At 54.2% G+C, this 20030-nt stretch overlaps 2 protein-coding genes across 7 annotated transcripts in view; one reads left to right on the forward strand and one right to left on the reverse strand.

Annotated features, from left to right (window-relative positions):
• The window catches only part of UBN1 (ubinuclein 1), a 32980-nt gene extending 17334 nt beyond the window's left edge, over positions 1 to 15646 (forward strand). Inside the window, exons 8-18 of one of the 4 annotated variants that reach the window (XM_069570671.1) lie at positions 401 to 471; positions 1649 to 1778; positions 1969 to 2090; positions 2227 to 2355; positions 2539 to 2682; positions 7975 to 8025; positions 8121 to 8163; positions 9149 to 10366; positions 11440 to 11683; positions 11909 to 11998; positions 13630 to 15646. In XM_069570671.1, the coding sequence (XP_069426772.1) occupies positions 401 to 471; positions 1649 to 1778; positions 1969 to 2090; positions 2227 to 2355; positions 2539 to 2682; positions 7975 to 8025; positions 8121 to 8163; positions 9149 to 10366; positions 11440 to 11683; positions 11909 to 11998; positions 13630 to 13679 (2292 nt within the window). In that variant the 3' untranslated portion in view covers positions 13680 to 15646. The remainder of the gene's footprint in view (positions 1 to 400; positions 472 to 1648; positions 1779 to 1968; positions 2091 to 2226; positions 2356 to 2538; positions 2683 to 7974; positions 8026 to 8120; positions 8164 to 9148; positions 10367 to 11439; positions 11684 to 11908; positions 11999 to 13629) is intronic. The other 3 variants (XM_069570672.1, XM_069570673.1, XM_069570674.1) reach the window with 3 other exon arrangements.
• A 168-nt stretch (positions 15647 to 15814) lies between these two features.
• The window catches only part of PPL (periplakin), a 47900-nt gene continuing 43684 nt past the window's right edge, over positions 15815 to 20030 (reverse strand). For 2 of the 3 annotated variants that reach the window (XM_069570670.1, XM_069570668.1), the window contains exon 22: positions 15815 to 19332. In XM_069570670.1, the coding sequence (XP_069426771.1) occupies positions 16660 to 19332 (2673 nt within the window). In that variant the 3' untranslated portion in view covers positions 15815 to 16659. The remainder of the gene's footprint in view (positions 19333 to 20030) is intronic. The other variant, XM_069570669.1, reaches the window with a different exon arrangement.

Genomic DNA, 20030 nt, shown 5'->3' on the forward strand with positions numbered 1-20030 from the left:
GACGTTCGTGACTGTTTTGTGCTGTAGATGGTCTGGAAAACACAGCTCGCCGTTTAGATGCTAGAGTGCCAGGCTGAGGAGCTCGCTCGCTGGTGAATCAGATTCACGAGTCCCTTGACTAATTTTCTTCACATAAGGCTCAGCCCTCTTACACGATGGTTGGGTCAAGTCCTGGGAAGAACGGACTGTCTGTCCGTAGATTCTGCAGCAGCCTGTGAAGAGAGCTGGACGCGCCACTTGGGGAGCATGCAGCGGTCATAGGCGAACTTAGTCTGGATTAGGATTGAGCGGGGCAGGGCTCAGCGCGGGCCTGTCATCCGGAGTTCTCTAGGCCTGTGGGTGGGTGTGCGGGCGGTGCGGGGCCAGGCACTAATGGCTGTCCTTGTCTGCTGTGGGCCAGGCTGCCAGAGCCGCGGAGGGAGAGGGCAGGCAGAAGTTCTTCACCCGGGACACTGACGGCATCCTCCTAGAGTGAGTATCCTCCGCTTCTTTGCATTTGCTGTTACCATGCAGGGCTCAGCAGGCCTGGGGAGGTGGGAGTACAACTGAGGGAAAAGAAAGCCCCGATGAGATTTTTAAAAGTTGGTTTCTATTGCTTTATTGTGGTTTTTTTAAATAGAGGTCAGGGGCGGGGACATCAGTTGTTTGTCTCTAGAAACTGCTAGACCATCCTAACCTGAGGCAGCAGACGCTGTTGGGACTCTGTGTCTTCGTCACAGCGTGCTGGGGAGGGTGTCGTGCTGCCTGCCCGTCTCTGAGGAGGGGGAGAGATAGCTCGGTGCAGGCCCGGGCCCTGCCCTCAGGAGCGCTCCTCGGCGAGCCTGGTCGTCCTCCTAGTCGCACTTGTGCTCCGAGGCCAGTGCTCACCCTCCCACTCCGCATCTCACACACTCCAGCCTCTGGGACGCCCTACTGTCTGAATTGGATTAAAAAGAAGAAAAAAAAAGCCAAAACCCACACATACAAATCCGAGCCAGATTCTTTGTATCTGGCCCTCCAGCTTTGCCATTTTCTTTCCTGGTTGCGTCATGTACCAGAGGAAGCTGATTATGCAACTGCTGAGGGTTTTGCATGTGTGAAACCTGTAGTTAAGACCAGGGGATATTCTAGCGAAGGACCTTGCCTGGCCAGGACAGAGGGAGATTGGCCCTTTGGGTCAGGGAGCACCTGAGGGTCTGCACAGGTGAGGGGTTCGTGCCCTGGAGTGTGCCAGATCCAGGGAGCTCAAGGGATGGAAGACAGACCGCATTCTGCTCATCTCAGTGGGGACGCTGCAGGCGTGAGAATTTCCTTGACCGTGTAGTCAGGGACAGAACTTGGAACTGTAGGGGGAAAAAGGGGAAGCTCTGCTGGAAACTGTCAATCCCAAGCAACTCTTACTTCCCAGCTTGAAAGCATTTATGCTTTCTTTGTTTATGAAACTTAGAACTTCAGAGCTTGCACTCTTGGAGACTCGATTTTCTTGACACCTTTGACTCAGTCTTGTCTTTGACCTGAGAACCGTGGTGCACTCTGCCTAGTCAAGTTCGTCAGGTTTGTTGTGCTGGCTGCTCTGTGATGCTGTGTGACTGGCGAGATAAGGCTTGGCCCACTCTTGGCTCCTGCAGATGAGAGGTGCTGCGGTGGGTAACTGTGCTCTGTTCTTCAGCATAGAGGCGCAAACCCGGGAGCTGAGCAGCCAGACCCGTTCTGGAGTGTATGCCTACCTTGCTTCCTTCCTGCCCTGCAGCAAAGACACCTTGGTCAAGCGCGCACGAAAACTGCACCTCTGTGAGCAGGTGGGTAATCTTGCAGGGGAGCCCTGTGGCTTCGGGCCCAGTGGAGAGGGTGGCACACGCTCACAGTTGCTGCGGCTGCTGCTGCGCGACCCGCTGCTGCACGGCCTCTCTGCGGTCGGCTATGCTTAGAGCGTGTCCTCAGTCTAAAAAGTGACATGTAAACCAGACTCATGACTGGTCTTGCTCTTAGCAGGGTGGGCGTCTGAAGGAGCCACTCCAGAAACTTAAGGAAGCCATTGGCAGGGCCATGCCGGAGCAGATGGCCAAGTACCAGGGCGAGTGCCAGGCCCACACGCAAGCCAAGGCCGCCAAGTAAGTGCGCCCCTCGCTGCCTTCAGCATCCTCACCTCTCCTGAGACGTCATGGGGGCTGGAGAGGGGGGCGGTAGGCAGGAGGAAGCGGGTCTGTGGTGACCTTAGGGTCCCGCCTAATTCTTCCCACTCTCTAGGATGCTGGAAGAGGAGAAGGACAAGGAGCAGAGAGAACGGGTCTGTTCTGATGAGGAGGAAGATGAAGAGAAAGGGGGCCGGAGGATAATGGGACCCCGGAAGAAGTTCCAGTGGAGTGATGAAATCAGGTGTGCCCAAACTGGGACCTTGCCTCAGTGGAGGGTTTGTGGGGCCAGTGTCTGAGCATGTTCCTGTGTTTCTGATGAGGGTTAGAACCTTTTTCTTTAATGAGGGCTGCTGAAAGCACATGATTGAAACCTTGAAGAAGCGTTCGGGTGGTTTAAAGGTTGTGACTTCTGCCCGCTGTGCAGGGAGCTGCTCTGTCAGGTGGTGAAGATCAAACTGGAGAGCTTTGACCTGGAGAAGAGCAAGGTCCAGTCCTGGGAGGACTACGTGAAGGCGTTTCTGGATGCCGAGGTCAAACCTCTCTGGCCCAAAGGCTGGATGCAGGCCAGGTGAGGGCCCGTGGGCAGCCAGTGTAGTCAGTGTGACCTTAGGGTGGAGCATTTTTGCGGACCGTGGAATTCTTCAGGCCAGAATACTGGAGTGGGTAGCCTTTCCCTTTTCCAGGTTATCTTCCCAACCCAGGGATCGAACCCAGGTCTCCCACATTGCAGGGGGATTCTTGACCAGCTGAGCTACAGGGGAAGCCCAATCCTGTGGTAAAGAGATGTTTTGAGTGATTCTTCTGTGCCAGGCCACCAGAGCCCCACCCTCGGAGTCACAGGCTAATGGATTGGACTATCATCTCACCTGAGAAGCTAGGGGCTTCTCTGTCTCCCTGGGAAGAGGGAGTTGTTTGTGGGATTCTGTCTTTGTCATTCTTTATCCCACTAAAGTTCTATGGCTGTATGCCCTTTTCCGTTGTGACGTAATGGCACCTACTGGAAGTTGGGAGGCAGGTGCATGTCAGGAACATTCTAATTTTCTGAACAGAATTCTTATTTGAAACTGGCAGGAGTGACTACTTCTTAGAGCCAAGTGCCAGACTTTTGTAACAGGCTACTTTGTGTTACATAGCTTTCCATGAATGGACTGTATCTGCAATAGACAGAGAAAGTTTCCTATAACTAGTGTTTTTTAAAAAAAATTTTGGGGATGAGGAGTGGTAAAATATGCTTAATGTAAACTTTAGCATCTTTCAGGGCACAGTTCCGTGGTGTTAGACACACTGACATGTTTGTGCAGCAGCACCAACTGTGCGTTTCCCCTCCCCGCAGACCTGGAGGCCGCCATTCTACTCTGGTTGTGACTACTCTAAGTACCTCGTATCAGTGGACTCATACAAAGTGTCTTTGTGTCTGGCTTACTGCACTCAGCATAATGTCCTCAAGGTTCATCGGTTATAGCATGGATCAGAACTAACTTCCTTTTTAAAGCTGAATAATATTCTCCTGTATATATACATTTTGCTTATCCGTCCGTCTATCAATGATACTTGGTGTTGCTTCCACATTTAAGCTATTGTGAATAATGCTGCTGTGGACGTGGACATACAGACATCTCTGTGAGACCCTGCTTTCAGCTCTTTTTCATGTACACCTAGAACTGGAATTGCTGGATTGTATGACGATGTATTTAACTTTGAGGCACCACCGTAGTGTTTTTCATGATAGCTGTTATCTTTTTACATTTCCACCAGCAGTGCACAAGGTTCCACTTTCTCCACATCCCCACCAACAGTTGTTGTTGTTTTTTTGGTAGTAAGCATCCTGATGAATATGAGGTGGTGCCCCATAGTTCACTTTGCTAGTGATTAGTGATATTGAGCATCTTTTCACGTACTAACTGTATATTTGCATATCATCTTTGGAGATGTGTTTATTCAAGTCTTTTGACCATTTTTAAATTGGTGTGCTTTTTTGTTGCTAAGTTTTAAGAGTTCACTATGTATTCTGGATATTAATCCCTTATCACATACATAATTTTCCAATATTTCTTTGTTCTCTGGATTGCCTTTTTACTCTATGGATAAGTGTCTTTCAACATAGATGAAATGGACAAGTTTCTAGAAAAGTTTTGTCCAATGGACAAAACTTACCAAGACTAAATCAGAAAAAAATAGGAAGTCTAAATAGGCCTATAATTGTTTATTCTCTGTTTTGCTTATTTCTTCTCTAGTCTTTATTATTAATATAGCCTTCATTCTGCTGGCTTTAGGTTTAGTTCTTCTTTTTTCTGTTCCTTATAAAATTCAGGACCTTCCTTGTTTCTTTTCTTTTTTTTTTTTCCTTGTTTCTTAATGTAAGCAGTTATACCTAAAGATTTCCTCTCTCAGCACCACTTTTCACTTTGTCCTATAGATTTTGGTATGTTGTATTTTCATTTTCATTTGTTTTTTTAAGTATTTTCTAATTGTCTAATTGTCTTTGTGATTTCTTCTTTGATCCATTGATCGTTTAAAAGTATGTTGTTAAAAGTTGTTTTGTCTAATGTATCTGCCTTTTTCTTACAATTTTGTTTTCCAGTTTTCCTTTTGTTACTGATTTCTAACTTCTTTCCCTTGTGATCAGAGAAGATACTTTGTATGGTATCTGTCTTTTAAAATCTACCGAGAGTTCCTTTGTGGCCTAATATATGATCTATCCTAGAAAATGTCCCATGTGCAAATGAGAAAGTGTCTCTCTGTTATATCTAATTGGTTTATTGTGTGAAGTCCTCTGTTGCTTTATCTTCTGTCTCATTATTCTCTCTTGTGCAGAGGTACTGAAATCTCCAGCTTTTATTGTGAAACTGTTTCTTCCGTTCCATCAGTATTTGCTTCATATATTTTAAAGGTTTGTCAGGTGCATGAATGTTTATAATCGCTATGTCTTCTTGCTGTACTGAACCTTTTATTAATATGTAATAGCTTTCTATATCTCTTGTAACCTTTCTCGAGTTAAAGTCTGTTTTGTCTGATGTTAATATAGCTGCCTCTGCTCTCTTGGTTATTTTTGCATGGAGTACCTTTTCCAGTCCTTTTATTTTCAATCTCTTCTTGTCTTTGGCTCTTGTAGCTTGCCTGGAAATCCCACGTACGAGGGAGCCTGGTGGGCTACAGTCCATGGGGTCGCACCAGGTCGGACACAATTGACCACAGCACTGCAGCTGCAACAGACAGCATGTAGTTAGATCAGATCATGTTTTTTATTTATTCTGCCAGTCTCTGCCTTTTGATTAGAGTGTTGAATTGTTATTTTTTAAAGTAGTTGCTAATACTTCTGTAAGTTGATTAACATCTAAAAACTCTGCCCCCATACAGCTCTGCTGCTGTCACAGAAGTACATTTTTATACATTGTGTGCCCTAAAACATAAACTAATAGTTTTAAAAATGCCTCTTAAATTATGTAGAAGACAAGATTTAGAGTTACCAACCAAAGTCATAATAATATTTACTAGCTTTTAAATTAGTATTAGTCTCTTAAATCATACTTTAAAAAGTATGATTACACACCATTGTTATAATGATGCTGGCTTCTATAGTGGTCTTTGTCTATTCACCTTTCTGAGATCTTTATTTGTGCATGTAACTTTGAGGTGCTGTCTTTTCATTTCACCCTCAGGGCCCATGAGCATTTTTTACAGGATAGATTTTTTGATCATTAACACCTTCAGCTTTTATCTTACCTGGGGATATCCTCCACTCTTTGATTGAAGTATAGTTGATGTACATCTCCCCCACTCTTGAGGGTCAGTTCCGTCAGATACAGGGTTCCTGGTTGACACTGTTTTTACTTGAGACTTTGACTGTGTCAGCCCCCTGTCTCTGGCTGCCAGAGTTTCTGGTGAGAAGCCTGCTGGTGACTTTATTGAGGACCCTCGTGGGTGATGCTGCAGTGGTCTCTGGGCGCTGTCAGTATTCTGCCTTCGTCGCTGGCCTTTGAAAGTTTGATTATCGTGTGTTTGGTGTGGGTCTCTTGGGTTCAACTTATGTGGAGTTCTTTGCACTTCTTGGATATTTATATTCACATATTTACGCTTACATTGTCTGTTTTCACATTTGGAAAGTTTCAGCCGTTATTTCTTCACTCTTCTGGGCCCCTTTCTCTGTCTTCTGGGGACGTGCGTGCTGTGAGGGTGTGTGTGCGCGCGCGCGCGCTTGATGGTCCCATGGGTCCTTCAGACTGATTACTTTTCTTCAGTCTTGTCTTTCTGCTCCTCAGTCTCGATCATCTTCATTGTCCTGTTTCAGGTTCTTTGTTTTTTTTCTGGGGTATCTGCCATTTGGACTTTTCTCAGAGACAGTTTCTGTTGATTTGTGTTTTCCTTTGAATGGGCCATATTTCCTGTTTCTTTATGTACCTTGTGTGTTTTTTCTGTTGTTATTGTTGAACAGCAGACATTTGAATCTAATAATGTGATAACTCCGAAAATCAGATTCTCCCCCCTGGAGTTTGCTTGTTTTGTGTTTCGTTTTTAGTATAGGCTGTCTCTATGTCAAGGATCAGCCTGAGGTGTGAACTTAACATGTTATTCTTAACGTGTTTTCCAAGCTTTTCCCTAGGCACATGCAGTCACTTTCTGATTTCTCCCACATATGTAGTTTTTTTTTTTAATGCTCTAGTCTTTAACATCTGACTTCCAAAGGGGGAAAAATGATAAAAAGGAAGAGGTTAAAGGGGGTACTCGGAGAAGGCAATGGCACCCCACTCCAGCACTCTTGCCTGGAAAATCCCGTGGATAGAGGAATCTGGTGGGCTGCAGTCCATGGGGTCGCACAGAGTCGGACACGACTGAGTGACTTCACTTTTACTTTTCACTTTCATGCATTGGAAGGAAATGGCAACCCACTCCAGTGTTCTTGCCTGGAGAATCCCAGGGACGGGGGAGCCTGGTGGGCTGCCGTCTCTGGAGTCGCACAGAGTCGGACACGATTGAAGCGACTTAGCAGCAGCAGCAGCAGCAGCAGCAGCGGGGGTCCTGGCCCTTTAGATCCCCTGGCAGTTGCTTCAGCCAGTAGTGCAACAGCAATGGGCTGCTGCCCTGTGTCTGCACCTTCCACCCCCATGATCAGAAGCAATGATTGGCCAACAGAGCACAGGTCCCTGGTCTTTGGAGACAAGGTCCTTTTTCCCATGCTGGTTCCCACAAGCTGTGTGCAAGCTGCTCCAGGAACACTTGCAGCTGCGGGCCACCAGGTGGGGGTTGGGCGGCTGCTCCTCTGCTGAGAGCCAGGATGAACCACAGTTTACTCGTCTAAGTCCTCCCCTGGAAGCTGCAAGCTTGAACAGCCTCTGAGATTACAGAGTGGTTCCGTCAGATGGGTTCGGCTAGTGTAGTGTAGTTGTCCAGGTGGGAGACCACACCTGGTGCTTCCTGCTTGGTGTGTTCCCAGGACCCTCCCTGTGGAGCTAGGGAGTGTTCTTGGTCGAGCAGGCCTTCTCTTAGAGTCCCTTCAAGTGGAATTGCTCTTCTCACTGTAGATTGGACTCCTGATAGTACTTAGGGAAGGGCATAAAGAAAATTCTGTTGAGCTTCTCTGGGAAAAGTTGTGCCTTTGAAGGGGATGAGAACAGGTAGTAAGGAGAGTGCTCTTGCCCTTAGGGGAGGAATCACTCTGAGAGGTCTGGGGGCAGAGTCATAGCTTTTTGGGGGGAATCCTAGCTCTGTGGCTTTCAGGTGGCCAGGCAGCTATGTAAGGCCCCCTCAGCAGCCCCCTGACATTAATGGGTGACAATCCCTGCATACCAGGGAGGTGGGGAGGCTTGGGGAGCAGACTGCTTTCAGGGGCTCGTGAGGACTTCCCCGTGTCTCTTTGTTCCAGGACTCTGTTTAAGGAGAGCAGACGAGGCCATGGGCACCTGACATCAATTCTGTGAGTGTCTAAATGTTTTCACTTGTCAGGACTACTGGCATTTTTATCTCTGAGGATCTCCTCTGACTCTTTGCTGTGTTCCTTCCTTTGCACAGGGCCAAGAAGAAAGTAATGGCCTCTTGCAAAATGAAGGTGAAGGTGAGTCAGCCTGCCCAGTCATGTGCCGCCTGTTCTTAGCTCTCTGCACCCATGCTCTGGCAGCTCATGGAGCTTTGCTGGTCTGGGGACAGCTCTTCAAGATGAGGCTGTACCAGGAGGCAGCCTGGCCCACAGGAGGGGCCTAGGGTCTGCAGGACAGAGACCTGACCTGGGCCACTAGTGCCCTCCAGCCCCATGTCTAGGAAACATCACCTACCTGGCCAGTTCCTGGGGTTGTTGTGGAGTTAAATGAGGTCGTCTTGGTGAATTGTCTTTACCTTTTAGGGAAGAGCGCCCCTGAGCCAAGTGCAGGTGAGCCTGGATTGGCATCTGGCAGGCAGGAGGCTTTGTCCAGCTGACTGACAGACGCAGAGGGGAGTGCGATGGCTGAAGACTGTGGAATGACTTTGATGTTGGCAGAGCTCTCTCGATGTAGTAAAATTGCCATTTCACCAAAATTTTTGCCAATTCCTGAGGCTCTGTAGCGCCCCTCATCGTCCCTGAACAGCCCAAGGGAAGGAGCATGCAGATCAGTTATTCCTAAGTGTCTGTTGATCTCCTCTGATGTCCCTAAGACTCACTGCACCAGGTGCTGGGGAGGCGGGAGTGACAGGACAGACTGTGAGCCCAGAGGGGAGTTAGGTGCTGACGAAACCAAGGAGGGAGAGAGTGAAAGCAGGGCCGGAAGGGAGCACATCTTGTTGTTCAAGTCGTATAGTTTTTCAGAAACAACGCGGTTTCCTTGTGTGTGTTGCGGTGGCAGAATGCCTGGGTCAGCCCAGCCCCACCCAGCCGTGGCCAGAGGGTGGTGGGGTCGTAGCATTTCTGAGTCCATGCAGGCCGCCTGCTCCTTTCCTCCTTGGCTTTGTGATCACACTGGAAGGCCCGCTGCCTGTATGTTTTCTCACATTCGAGTCCCCTTCAGCAGGGCCAGAGTTGGCATCTTTGGATGTTTATAAACGCGAGCCTTTCTGCTTGCCTCTAGGAATCATCTGCTAAGCCAGATAAGAAGGTGTCCGTCTCATCAGGCCAGATGGGCAGCCCCCCAGCTTTGCCTTCAGAGCACCTAGGAGGAGGCCAGGGCGTGGGGGCCGCAAGCAGGGAGCTCTCGTCCCAGGCATCTGGCAGCCTCGCTCACCCTGCTCCTGTCAACCTGGAGGACTCGTTGGATGGAGACTTGGTCCATAATTCTGCCTCCTCATTGGAGGCAGTGTCCAAGGAACTGGCTGTATTGCACAGCAGGGCTGCTGGGAGCTCAGAGTTCCCGCTGCCCGCACCCGTGAAAGTGCCTGCAGAGAAGCTCGCGGGCATTCTATGTCCAGAAGAAAAAAGGAACTTTCCAAAGCCCAGCCCTCCTTCTGCCCCTCCACCCTCTAGCTCTCTGCAGTCACCCCTCAATTTTCTGGCTGAACAGGCGCTGGCCCTGGGGCAGTCCTCTCAGGAGAAAAAAACAGAGAGTTCTGGCTACAAAGAGCTGTCCTGTCAGGCTGCTCTTGGCAAGGGCCCACCGGAAGGGCAGCAGCCGAAAGCCAAGCACCACGGCTTGCCGCGGACGTCTCACGTGCCCCCGGCGGGCACTGCCATGCCCGGCCCCCAGGTCAAGGTCTTTCATGCTGGCACACAGCCACAGAAGAGCTTCACCCCTCCGGCTCCATTCGTTAATAAGCTTCAGGGCCCGAAGCCTGGCTCCCCTCAGTGTCACCGATCCCTCCTGCAGCTTGTCAAGACAGCGACTAAAAGCCAGAGCTTCCATGCTTCCACGCCAGCGTCAGGCACGCCAGCCTCCAGCAGCAGCTCTCATAAGACCCCAGCTTCATGCTCTGCTGCCGTGAGCCATCCAGCGAAACCACACTCAGCCATCTCTTCAGGACCTCCCTACAAGACCAGTCCCTTCCTGGGCTCTGCCTCCAAACATGGGGTGTCGTCTGGCAGCCCCTTGTCTGGAGGAACGCCGGTCCAGAGCCCTGCTTCTGGGAACCTGCTCCCCGCGTTGCAGCCTCCCTCCGCAGGACAATCCGCCAGCCGACCTGTCCCTGGCCCTGCAGTGAAGAAGCCGCCTGTACCCCAGAAGTTGACCCTGGTGGCCCCTCCCGGTGGTCCCAATGGAGATTCTAGTGGAGGGACCCAGGGTGTGGCCAAGTTATTGACGTCCTCTCTGAAGCCCAGTGCAGTGAGCAGCGTGACATCGTCTACCTCCCTGCCAGTGAGTGTCCTGCTGTAGCCCGCTGCCCTCGTGGGCCTTGTGGGCAGGGCCACTGGCCTCGCTCTGGTCTGAGAGTGAGAGCTGATGCTCACGGTGAGCATCAGGAACGGTGAGCCTGCCATTTGGAAGGAGGACCGGGCTTCCTGTTTTCAGGCTTTTTCTTTTCTGGTGGCCAGACTCCCAGGAAGCCTGAAAAGTCTCCTGGGGAGGACGAGCAGGGCAGGACTGGGCAGCCCTGCGTCTGCAGGGAGGCTGTGGATCTGGATGGCCAGAGGGAGTCAGGAAATTCGCCCTGCACGGCCTCCTGCCTGTCATCTCTCCAAGCGAGCATGTGAAGCTAGTCCTGCCCTCAGGTGGTCAGTTACAGGGATGTCATGACCAGGAAGACTGGTACTTCTCAGGGTGATTCTGTTGGGTTTGGGGAGACTCCACACGTGAGACAAAGGTGCCGTGACCTGGCCCCTGGTTACTGAGGCTCGCCTCGAGTGATGCCTTACAGGAAGTTTGGATGAAGGTTGGGGAATGAGAGCTTTTTTCCCCTCCGTTTTTCCCATATATAGGATAGTGTGGTTGCAAAGAGCAAACTGATAGAAAGATGTGTTTAGCAAAGCTTCACTCGCCTCTGCCTGCCTTCTCCAGCCCTTGTAACTGCGTTCCTTAGTTTCTAGGTCTTTTCTGTTTCTTTGTAAAAACCAAAGGTAAATGCCTGTGTGTGTGTGTGTGTGTGTGTCTGTGTGTGTGTCTGTGTGTGTGTCTGTGTGTGTGTCTGTGTGTGTGATGGACGTATACACATTGCTATATCCCTGTATTGGTTGGTATCCATGTATGATACTCTCTCCTTCCTTTCTTGCACAAAGGAGGCATAATTAATACCTGCTTTGTAAAGTGAACGCTGCTCGGGGAGCCCTTCTGTGCTGGTTCTCTGCGATGGTCCTTCCTCGGGGCTGCAGTGGAGGGGCGGCTAACATGCATGTACCCCTCTCCAACCCACCCCCGGTGCGGTGCCAGCTTTGGTTTGTGAGTGGGCTTGGATGGGGCTGGACTCTTGACCCCTCTCTGTGCTTCCTCCCCAGAAAGGAGCGAGTGGGGCTGTGCTGTTGACCGGCTCCTCATCCTTGAACCTGCTGTCTTCATCCTATAAGGCTGGCAGTCCCAAGCTCCCTGGGGCCTTGAACTCAAGCCCCTTGGGGATTATCTCCCAGCTTCCCCTCCACGTGATCTCCTTCAGTGCTGACTCCTCTGCTAAAGCGGGGGTCTCCAAGGATGCCATCGTCACCGGCCCTGCCCCTGGGACGTTCCACCACGGCCTCGGCCACAGTAAGTATCTCCCTTCTCCCTCATACTGGAGCACAGGAGGGGCCCCTGGGCCTCTGACCGACGGGTTCCGCTCTCGCGTGCTGGGTTCCTGTGTGTGTCTTGGGGGTGAGCGTGGGCGGCCTCCCGGCGCTGTGCTGAGCCCTCTCACCCCCGGCTTTGCGCCCAGGACCAGGCTGCTCCCGGCCTTAGTGTGTGGTGTTCCCTCTCCCTGTCGTCTCCTCTCAGGTCTCCTGGCCGGCGTGCACTCCAGCCCGCCTCGTGCCGCGCCTCTCCCACACACTGCCGTGTCTACCCACCTCCCGCAGAGCCTGCCAGGTAATTTCCAGGTGGTCAGAGTGCCATGTGCACTGCGGGCCATTCCCCTCCATCAGAGGCCTTCTCTGCTGCCAAGGACGTCTCCCCCTGTCGTCACTGTGATGTCTGGGTTTGTCGTCGGAGGCTCAGGCGTCTCTGTGGTACTTGGTGCAAGGGATGCAGTCTCTCCCACGCTGACCCCTGCCTTGCCCTGTGTGATCACAGAGGGAGGCGCAGTGGCCTGAGTACTCGGCTCAGGACTTCTTGCCCTCAACTCAGTGTTTCCTCTTCAGTGTAACCAAGACTGGAAGGGTGATGGTGCTGATTTCCCAGGGGCTAGCTGGGGCACTGCAGGCCTTGCTAACAGAGGACTCAACCTTAGTGTAAGTGAAAGGGGAAGTCCGGTAGCAGTGGCAGGGCTTCAGGAGGGACCCTGACCCCTCACGGAGCGTGTGTCCGGGAGAGGAGCAGTGTGCGCTTCAGTCCAGGCTGATGCGGGGGTTTGGGAGCACGGCAGGACTGAGCAGCATCCTTCTTCCCTGGTGTCTGCTCTGCACACAGCAGTGGCTGCAGAAGGGGCCAGCCTGCAAGCCCTGGTTCACAGCGCGAGGAGAGGGCACAGGCGCCCCGAGCCAGCGTGTGCCCAGTGGGCGGTCTGCCTGGCCCCGTCCTGGGACCGTGGCTCTCGGGTGCACGTAGTGCAGGGCCGGCTGCCCTTCCTGCTGCTCTGCACCTGCTCCAGGCACGGCCTGGGGGCTGCACTGCTCAGCATCCTGAGGCTGATGCTTAACAGTGAATGCCAGAGGCCATCCGTGTGCAAGGGTGGACTGCAAGTCTCTCAGACAGAAACATACTTCAGAGAAAGAAACTGAGGCTAAGCCTTGTCAGCAGTTACTCCCTGTTCCTATGGAGAAAGCAGGGACTTGTTCCACAAACTGGTGGTCTCCGAACCATCCAGGCGAGAGTGGCTGGCATTTGAAAGACTGCACTGCCTCTCTTTGCTTTTGGTAACACTCTCAAACAGAAATAATTGGAATGCTATTGGAAACGTGACTACTGATGTGTGGAATTTTCAGGAAAAAAGGGAAAAGTGTTTGCTTGTACCGTTTCTTTCCTGTTTTTCCTCTTGGAGTTAAAAGGCTGTCTGAAAAGCGTCCGGGCTGTAAGAGACCACTTGAATGTCTCTCTTGAGACACTCGTCGTGTTGTAGGATTACACTGAGTGGTCATCGGTGAGAAGCCTTCTGCTGTCTCAGCTCTGACTGGTATCTGCTTTGCTTTCTCCCGTGTGGGCTCAGAACATGAGCACCTGTGAGCTTGCCCTTCCAGCCCCCAGGTCTGCAGTGGAGAGGCGCTGTGCATCTGACAGGCCTCACGAGGAGCCAGGCTCTGCCCCGGGATGGCGGCTGTGGCTGGGAATGGGAGCGGGCCTTGCGGCACAGACGGCGCCCAGCCAGCGGCCACCCTCCCGGCGCCAGCACACTGCCTGTGCCGCAGGTAGCCTGCCAGCGCGTCTGGCCCATTTGAGCCCCAGAACACTCAGTGTTCGGGGACTTTTGCTATTTCAGAAGTGGTCCCCTTGAGGTTTGGTTACTGCTGCCTTCAAGGAGACCCTGAGAGTCTTACGTTCTGTTTTTGCTTACTGTTTTTCAGACGCTTCTCAGCTTCATGGGAAAGGGCCCAGTGTACCAAGGAAGTTGTGATTTTCAGGGCAAAGGCTGGAAGCTGCACAAGGAGGTCTCAGAAGTTGGATGATAACTATGCTCTGCCATTGGTTTTCTTCTGGAGAAGGCGTGAGTGCTAAGTGGAGCGTCTCTTGGCACGTGTGATGTGCCTTCCGTTCAGGGAGCGGCCCCGTGCTTCTCTGGGGGCCCTGGCCAGCCTGGTGCTTGGCGCCTCGCGGCTCTGCTGCAGACAATCGTTGGAGGGGCTGCGCTAGGCCAAGGAGCACGCCGGCTCGTGCTGGGCTCTCTGGTGGCGGGGCAGAGCAGGTGGCCCAGCTCCTCGCGTTTGGCCAGAGTACCTCAGCGCACCCTACTGGTCGGGGGCTCCTTCTGGCCACAGTGGGCTCCCTGGTTGGTCAGAGTCTCTTTCCATCCTCCCGGCTCACACCCCAGCTGGGAGAGGTACCTTGTTCTCTGAAAAATACTCACAACACCCAACGTGTGCTCATCGTGGGGGCTAGTCTCTCCACTCAACATGACAATGAAGCTCTTTTTAGAGAAAAGACCTTTGTAGATTCAACAATTGTGGTAGGATTTTTAAAGACACTTATTTTTGGCTCAGTTTTGATCCTTACCATTAAACGCATTGGATAGAATCAGACTGTTCTCCGCACTTCATGTTGTTCCTAGGAAGACATAATTCCAGTGCCTTTATGGTGGAGCGGGACTGGACACGTCCACTCGGCCCTCTGAGTGGGTCTCAGATGAAGACCTTTTTAAAGACATGTCTGTATCTAAGAGCCAGCTTATTTGAGTTTTCTATGGTTGCATATCACAACCTGGGCCATCCTGACTGGAAGGTCACCCGGGCCCTGCCTCCCAGGTCCCAGCTCAGCCAGGGCCCCCACCTTGTTTCTCCCAAGTTCATGCAGGTGGGCTGCAGAGCCCCGAATTCCTCCTCCTCTTTGAGGGCTGAGGGTGTGAGGAGTTCAAGGCTGCAGGTAGACATTCCAGTTTATTGTAAAACCATGCTCAGGCCGAGCTGCGGGAACAGGCCCCTGGGAAGTGTCTGCCGTGCAGAAGCAGGCCTTGAGGTCCGCACTCTCCAGACAGCAGGTTCTGCCTTCACTGGGAGACAGACGAGGCAGCGCCCCACTCAGCCAGCAGCTGCTTCTCAAGGATTTTCGGGTGCTTGCCTGTCCTGTGAAGTCTGAACTGACTGTTCCAGCTAAGTCATTTCCCTTATGTTGAGAGTAAAAAGCCTCTTCAGAATGCGCGCCTGCCTGTGTGGAGACATGGGTAGTTCTTTTGGGTCCTGAATCCCAGAATATGACGCTTGGTGTCTCGCGATTTCTCAGAGGCTGTCCGGCTGCCCGGGGAGCAAGACTGCGGCCAGCCAGCTGGCCAGGCCTCTGCTCTGACTTTTTTTTAACAGAAAAACCAACACGTGTGTCACATGGGGCCAAGTGGAGTCCTTGTCCCTTTACTATATCTATTTTTTGCAACTTGGGTTTCCAGTTTACAGACTAGTCTTAGGTAGTAGCAAAAGAGCCAAAGAAGAGATTGGTATTGCTGAGCTCAGAGCGGCGCAGAGGCCGTCCGTCCAAGAGCGCTGAGCGGCGGGAGGACACCAGGTGCCCCTCCCCACCGCGCCCCACCTCCCGGCACCACCCAGCTTTCGGCCGGAGCAGGATGCCCTCCTCCTTAGGAATCTAGCGATGCCTCTTGCCTCAGGGAAACGTTTCTTTGATGGGGAGTTGATGAGGTTTCTTTTCCTTGTTGATGCTTTATTTGTGGTAACGGAAGAGTGAGTGACTTGAGCCACGGCAAGGAGGGCTGCAGGCGGAGGCGTCCCGGCCACCACGCTGCAGGCCCCCCTTGCTGGCAATTCTTGAGTGTGAAAGGGCTGTGGCTTTTGTGCAGCGACTATGTTGGTGTTGGGGGTGGTGTGGAAATTGTTAATCTTGTATAAAGCAACACAATAAATTGTTTCAAGGTTTCCAGAACATCCTTTCTTTCCTGTTTCTTTTGCGTTTCTTTTTATCATATTTGCAAGTAATTCTGTCTCCCTTAGGAGCTGGTAGTTGGGGAACATTCATTCTGGCTGAAAGCCAAGCAGGCCCTGGGGAATCAGCCTCACTGGCAAGAGAGGAAGAAACACACTTTCCATGAAATTAGAATCAAGCCAGCAGGTGTTTATTTTCACGCTATAAATAGAGTTCCCTCTTACTTCCCATTTTCTTACATAATACATGAGATACAGAGAACCCAAATTTCATTTGATAAAAAATCAACTGTGGAGTCTTAAGTGGCAGTGAAAGAATAAGCAGGACCAGGCACCGAATCCAAGGCCGCCAGCGACAGTCCACTAGGAAAGTACTTCAGTTACAGAACCACAACACGTCCTCTGATGGTGCGTTCTCTTGGGACAGTCTGGCTCAACAGTTAAGCTTCACCCAAGCACCAGGGCCAGATGCTGTTCTGGTTTCTTTGCGCTTCCTTTGGCGTAGCGCCCAGATCGGTTTCCCCAGGAGGCCTCGAAGGCGAGTCAGCTGAGCTGGAATCTCGAGGGCTGTGAATGCAGGTGGCGGCCCCCGGGGGCTGGGGCTTTGCCGAATGGAGCCCTCCCTACCTTGAGTTTCCCTGGCTGGGCTGTGGAGGCCAGTGCTGTGCGGAACAGGCTGGCCCATGGGGCTGCTGCCTGTCTTGTGCTTTAGTGGTAGATGTCAGTTGCTTCCAGGTGTCCCGGGGGGTCTGTTGATAGAGGAGTGTAGGAGAGGCGGGGAGGAAGACAGGCACTGCAGGTGTGAACGGTCGGGGGACAAGTGGGTCGCTCTCCAGGCTGAGGGACGGCTCAGCAGGGGCCAGTCCCGCTTGTGCTTTGGCCCAGCAGCTGGGGTGGCGGCACACGGGGCTCTGAGCGGACTGGGAGCTGTGCGGGGGCCAGGGAGAGACGACCCAGGGGAGGGTTCTGGGCAGGGGCGAGCCAGCGGTGTCTTCCCTGAGGGTGGGGGTGGGCCTACTTCTGCCCTGACACCAGGACGGCCAGCTCCTGGATGGACATGCTCTTGTTGACGTAGCGGTCATACTGCGCGGGCGTCAGCCGCCCGCTTTGGAGGGCCTCTTCGATGGAGAACTTCTTGCCGGACTTCCTGTCGTGGATCACGGAGGACTCACCGCCAGGGCCCTTGACGGAGATCTCCTCCCAGTCGCACTCCTGGCTCCTGAGCTTCACAAACATGTTCCAGTCGATGAGGCCGGCGCGGTGGGCCTCCTCGGGGGACAGCTCACGGCCTGAGTCAGGGTCGATGACCACGATGGAGCGCCGCAGGTGGTTCTCCCTCTGCTCCCGCTTGACGGCCACGGAGCCCAGGCGCCGCTGCAGCTCCTCAATCTCCTGGTCTTTGTCCCTGGAGAGCCTCCTGAGGTCGTCCAGCTCCCGCTCCAGGGACCGCAGGCGCGAGTCGAGCGGCGCCCTGGGCTCGGCCCCGGCCGCCGTGGGCAGGCTCCTCAGGCCCTGTGCCTCGGCCACGGCCACCTCGATCTCCGACTGCAGCCTGCGGGCCTCGAGCTGCAGGCTCTGCCGCTCCAGCTGCAGCTTGTGGTTCTCCTCCCGCAGGAAGTCCAGCTCCTTGGATGACTTGGAGTTGCAGAACTCCAGCTCCGACAGCTTGGCCTCCAGCCGGCTCACCTCGGCGTCCAGCTCTCTCTTGCCACGGCTCTCGGCCTCCAGACTGGCCCTGAGCCTCTGAATCTCCTGCTCGGTGTCGCCTTTCTCCACCTGGACGCTCTCGGAGAGGACCACCTTCTCCTTGACCTCCATCTTTTCCAGGCGCTCCAGCTGCTGCTTCAGGGTCTCGAGCTCGTGCTCCAGGCCCTGCCGGCGGCGCCGCTCTTCCTCCAGCTGCAGGGCCAGCAGGGCGTGCTCCCGGGCCTGCTGGGGGTCCTGTTGCAGCACCACCTTCTGCGTGAGGGTCACCTTCTCGCGGGCTTCACCCTCCTGCGCCTCCAGCTGGGCCAGCTGCTGCTTGAGGCGCTGCACCTCCAGCTCAGCCTCGCGGCGTGCCTGCCGCTCGCGCTCCAGCTCCTCCAGCTGGCGCTCCAGCTCGGCTCGCCGGCGCTGCAGCCGCCGCAGCTCGCTGCGGAGGCCGTCAATCTGCCGCAGTTCTGCGTCGATGCTCTCAGTGAAGGCGCTCACCTCGGCCCGGAGGCCCGGCTCCTCCTCGTACCTGACCACCTCCTGCTGCACCACCACCTCTTTTCCCTGGGCCAGCTCCTCCTCCTTCTCCTGTATCTTCTCCTCCTGCGATGCGCGTTCCCGTTCCAGGTCTACCTGCTTCTTGTGTTCCTCGGCCAGCCGGGCCCTCAGAGCCGCCACTTCCTCTTTGGTCTGGGGGTCTTCCTGGAACTGCAAGATCTCCTGGACCACCTCCTTGGTCTGCACCTGGGGCTTGGCCTCTTTGAGGGACTGGATCTCCTGCTTCAGCTGGTAGATCTCCAGGTCACACCTCTCGATGAGGCGGGTCTTGTCCACAATCTCCTCCCTGAGCCTTTGGAGCTCTTTTTCCGTCTCAGGGTCCGTCGTGTACTTGATGACCTCCTTGGTCACCTCCTTGACCTCCACCTGGGGGCCCCGCCTCCGAAGCGCCTCCAGCTCGCTCTGGTAGCTCTTGAGCTGCTCCTCGGCCCCCCGGTACTTGCGCTCCTGCTCCACCAGCTCCAGGCGGAGGTTGGCCACCTCACTCTCAGCCTTGGGGTCGGGCCGGACAATCTCGCGCACCTTCTCTTGCACAACCACCTTGGCGTTCTCCTCCTCCAGGGCCCAGATCTTACGGAGCAGCTCGGTCTTCTCCCTCTGGCTGGCACGGGCCCTGGCGGCCTCATCCTCGTACCGGCGCTGGAGGGCGCCCACCTCCCGCTCGGCCGCCGCGTCCTTTTCCACCTTGAGCACCTCCTTGACAGTGATCTTGCCCTCGGCCATGGCTCGCTCCTTCTCTAGCCTCTTGAGCTTGTCCTGCAGGAAGCCCAGCTCCTCCTCCTGCTTCTCCCGGAGCCCCTGCTCCCGCCGCTGGTCCTCCTGCAGCTGCCGGAGCTCAGCCTCCAGCTGGGGGTCGTTGCGCACCTTGACCACCTCCTTCTCTGTGACCACCTCCCGCGCCCGCCGCTTCTCCTCAGCCAGCGCAGCCACGCGCTGCTGCAGGAGAAGTGCCTCTGCCTCACGGGCACCCTTCTGCCGCCGCAGCGCCTCCAGCTCCCCCCGCAGCCTCAGGACCTCGTCGGCCTGGGCCCGGTCCGGCTCAATGCGCAGCACCTCCTTGACTACATACTCCTGGCCCCCAGCCCGGGCCGCCTCCTCTAGGGCGCGTAGCCGCAGCTGCAGCGCCTCCACCTCCCCCTGCAGCAGCTGGTTCTTGTGCTGCTCCTCGGCCAGGGTCTGCTGCGCCTGCTGGAAGCTCTCCTCCAGCGCCGGGTCCGGCACCCTCCTGAGCACCTCCCTGGTCACCAGCGCCTCCTGCGGGCTCTGGTTCCGCAGGGCCCGGATCTCCTCCTGGGCGCTCCGGACCTCGTGCTCCAGCTGCTGCCGCCGCTCCATCTCCTCATCCAGCTCCTTCTGAATCTTCCACGTCTCCTCCGCTCCGGGGCCCGGCTTGCTCCCGGGCAGGGCCTCCTGGCTCGCACCTGCCTCCAGCTGCTGGGAAGGGGGAGACCACACAGGGTTAGGGTTCGACTCTGCACCATTGGTCCCCGTCTCGCCACCCGCCAAGGCTCACAATGCTTGTCTTGAGGTCCCCAAGGGACACCCCCACCCCCACCCCCTGCTCAGTGTCGGGGCTGGTAGAGCCCTAGGCTTCCTTTCGAAATTAAAACCACTAGTTTAAACGCATCTGGGAAAACATCTTAAAGCCACAGAAGGGTGTGACGTGAAGGCCGCCTGTCCCTTCTGGTCCTGGTCCTATAGGATGCGCTGCGCTGTGCTTAGTCGCTCAGTCGTGTCCGACTTTTTGCGACCCCATGGGCTGTAGCCCCCCAGGCTCCTCTGTCCATGGGGATTCTCCAGGCAAGAAAACTGGAGTGGGTAGCCATGCCCTCCTCCAGGGGACCTTCCCAACCCAGGGATGGAACCCAGGTCTCCTGCACTGCAGGTGATTCTTTGCCGTCTGAACCTCCAGGGAAGCCCAGTACCCTACAGGGTACAGTCACCCCTGCCACTCATGTATCTTCGTGTGCAATGTGCGTTTATCTTTTCCACGCTAATGGTGGCCCCCAGTCTGCATGCACCGTTGACTGCGCTTATGAGAGAATCCGCAGTGGCCAGAGAAGACCACTTCGTCGTGCGGCAGTTTGATCGTTTTCCATCATGCAGACAGACCCTGGCTCAGTCACCCACCC

This window comes from Ovis canadensis, chromosome 24, assembly GCF_042477335.2.
Source record: "Ovis canadensis isolate MfBH-ARS-UI-01 breed Bighorn chromosome 24, ARS-UI_OviCan_v2, whole genome shotgun sequence".
Lineage (NCBI taxonomy): Eukaryota > Metazoa > Chordata > Mammalia > Artiodactyla > Bovidae > Ovis > Ovis canadensis.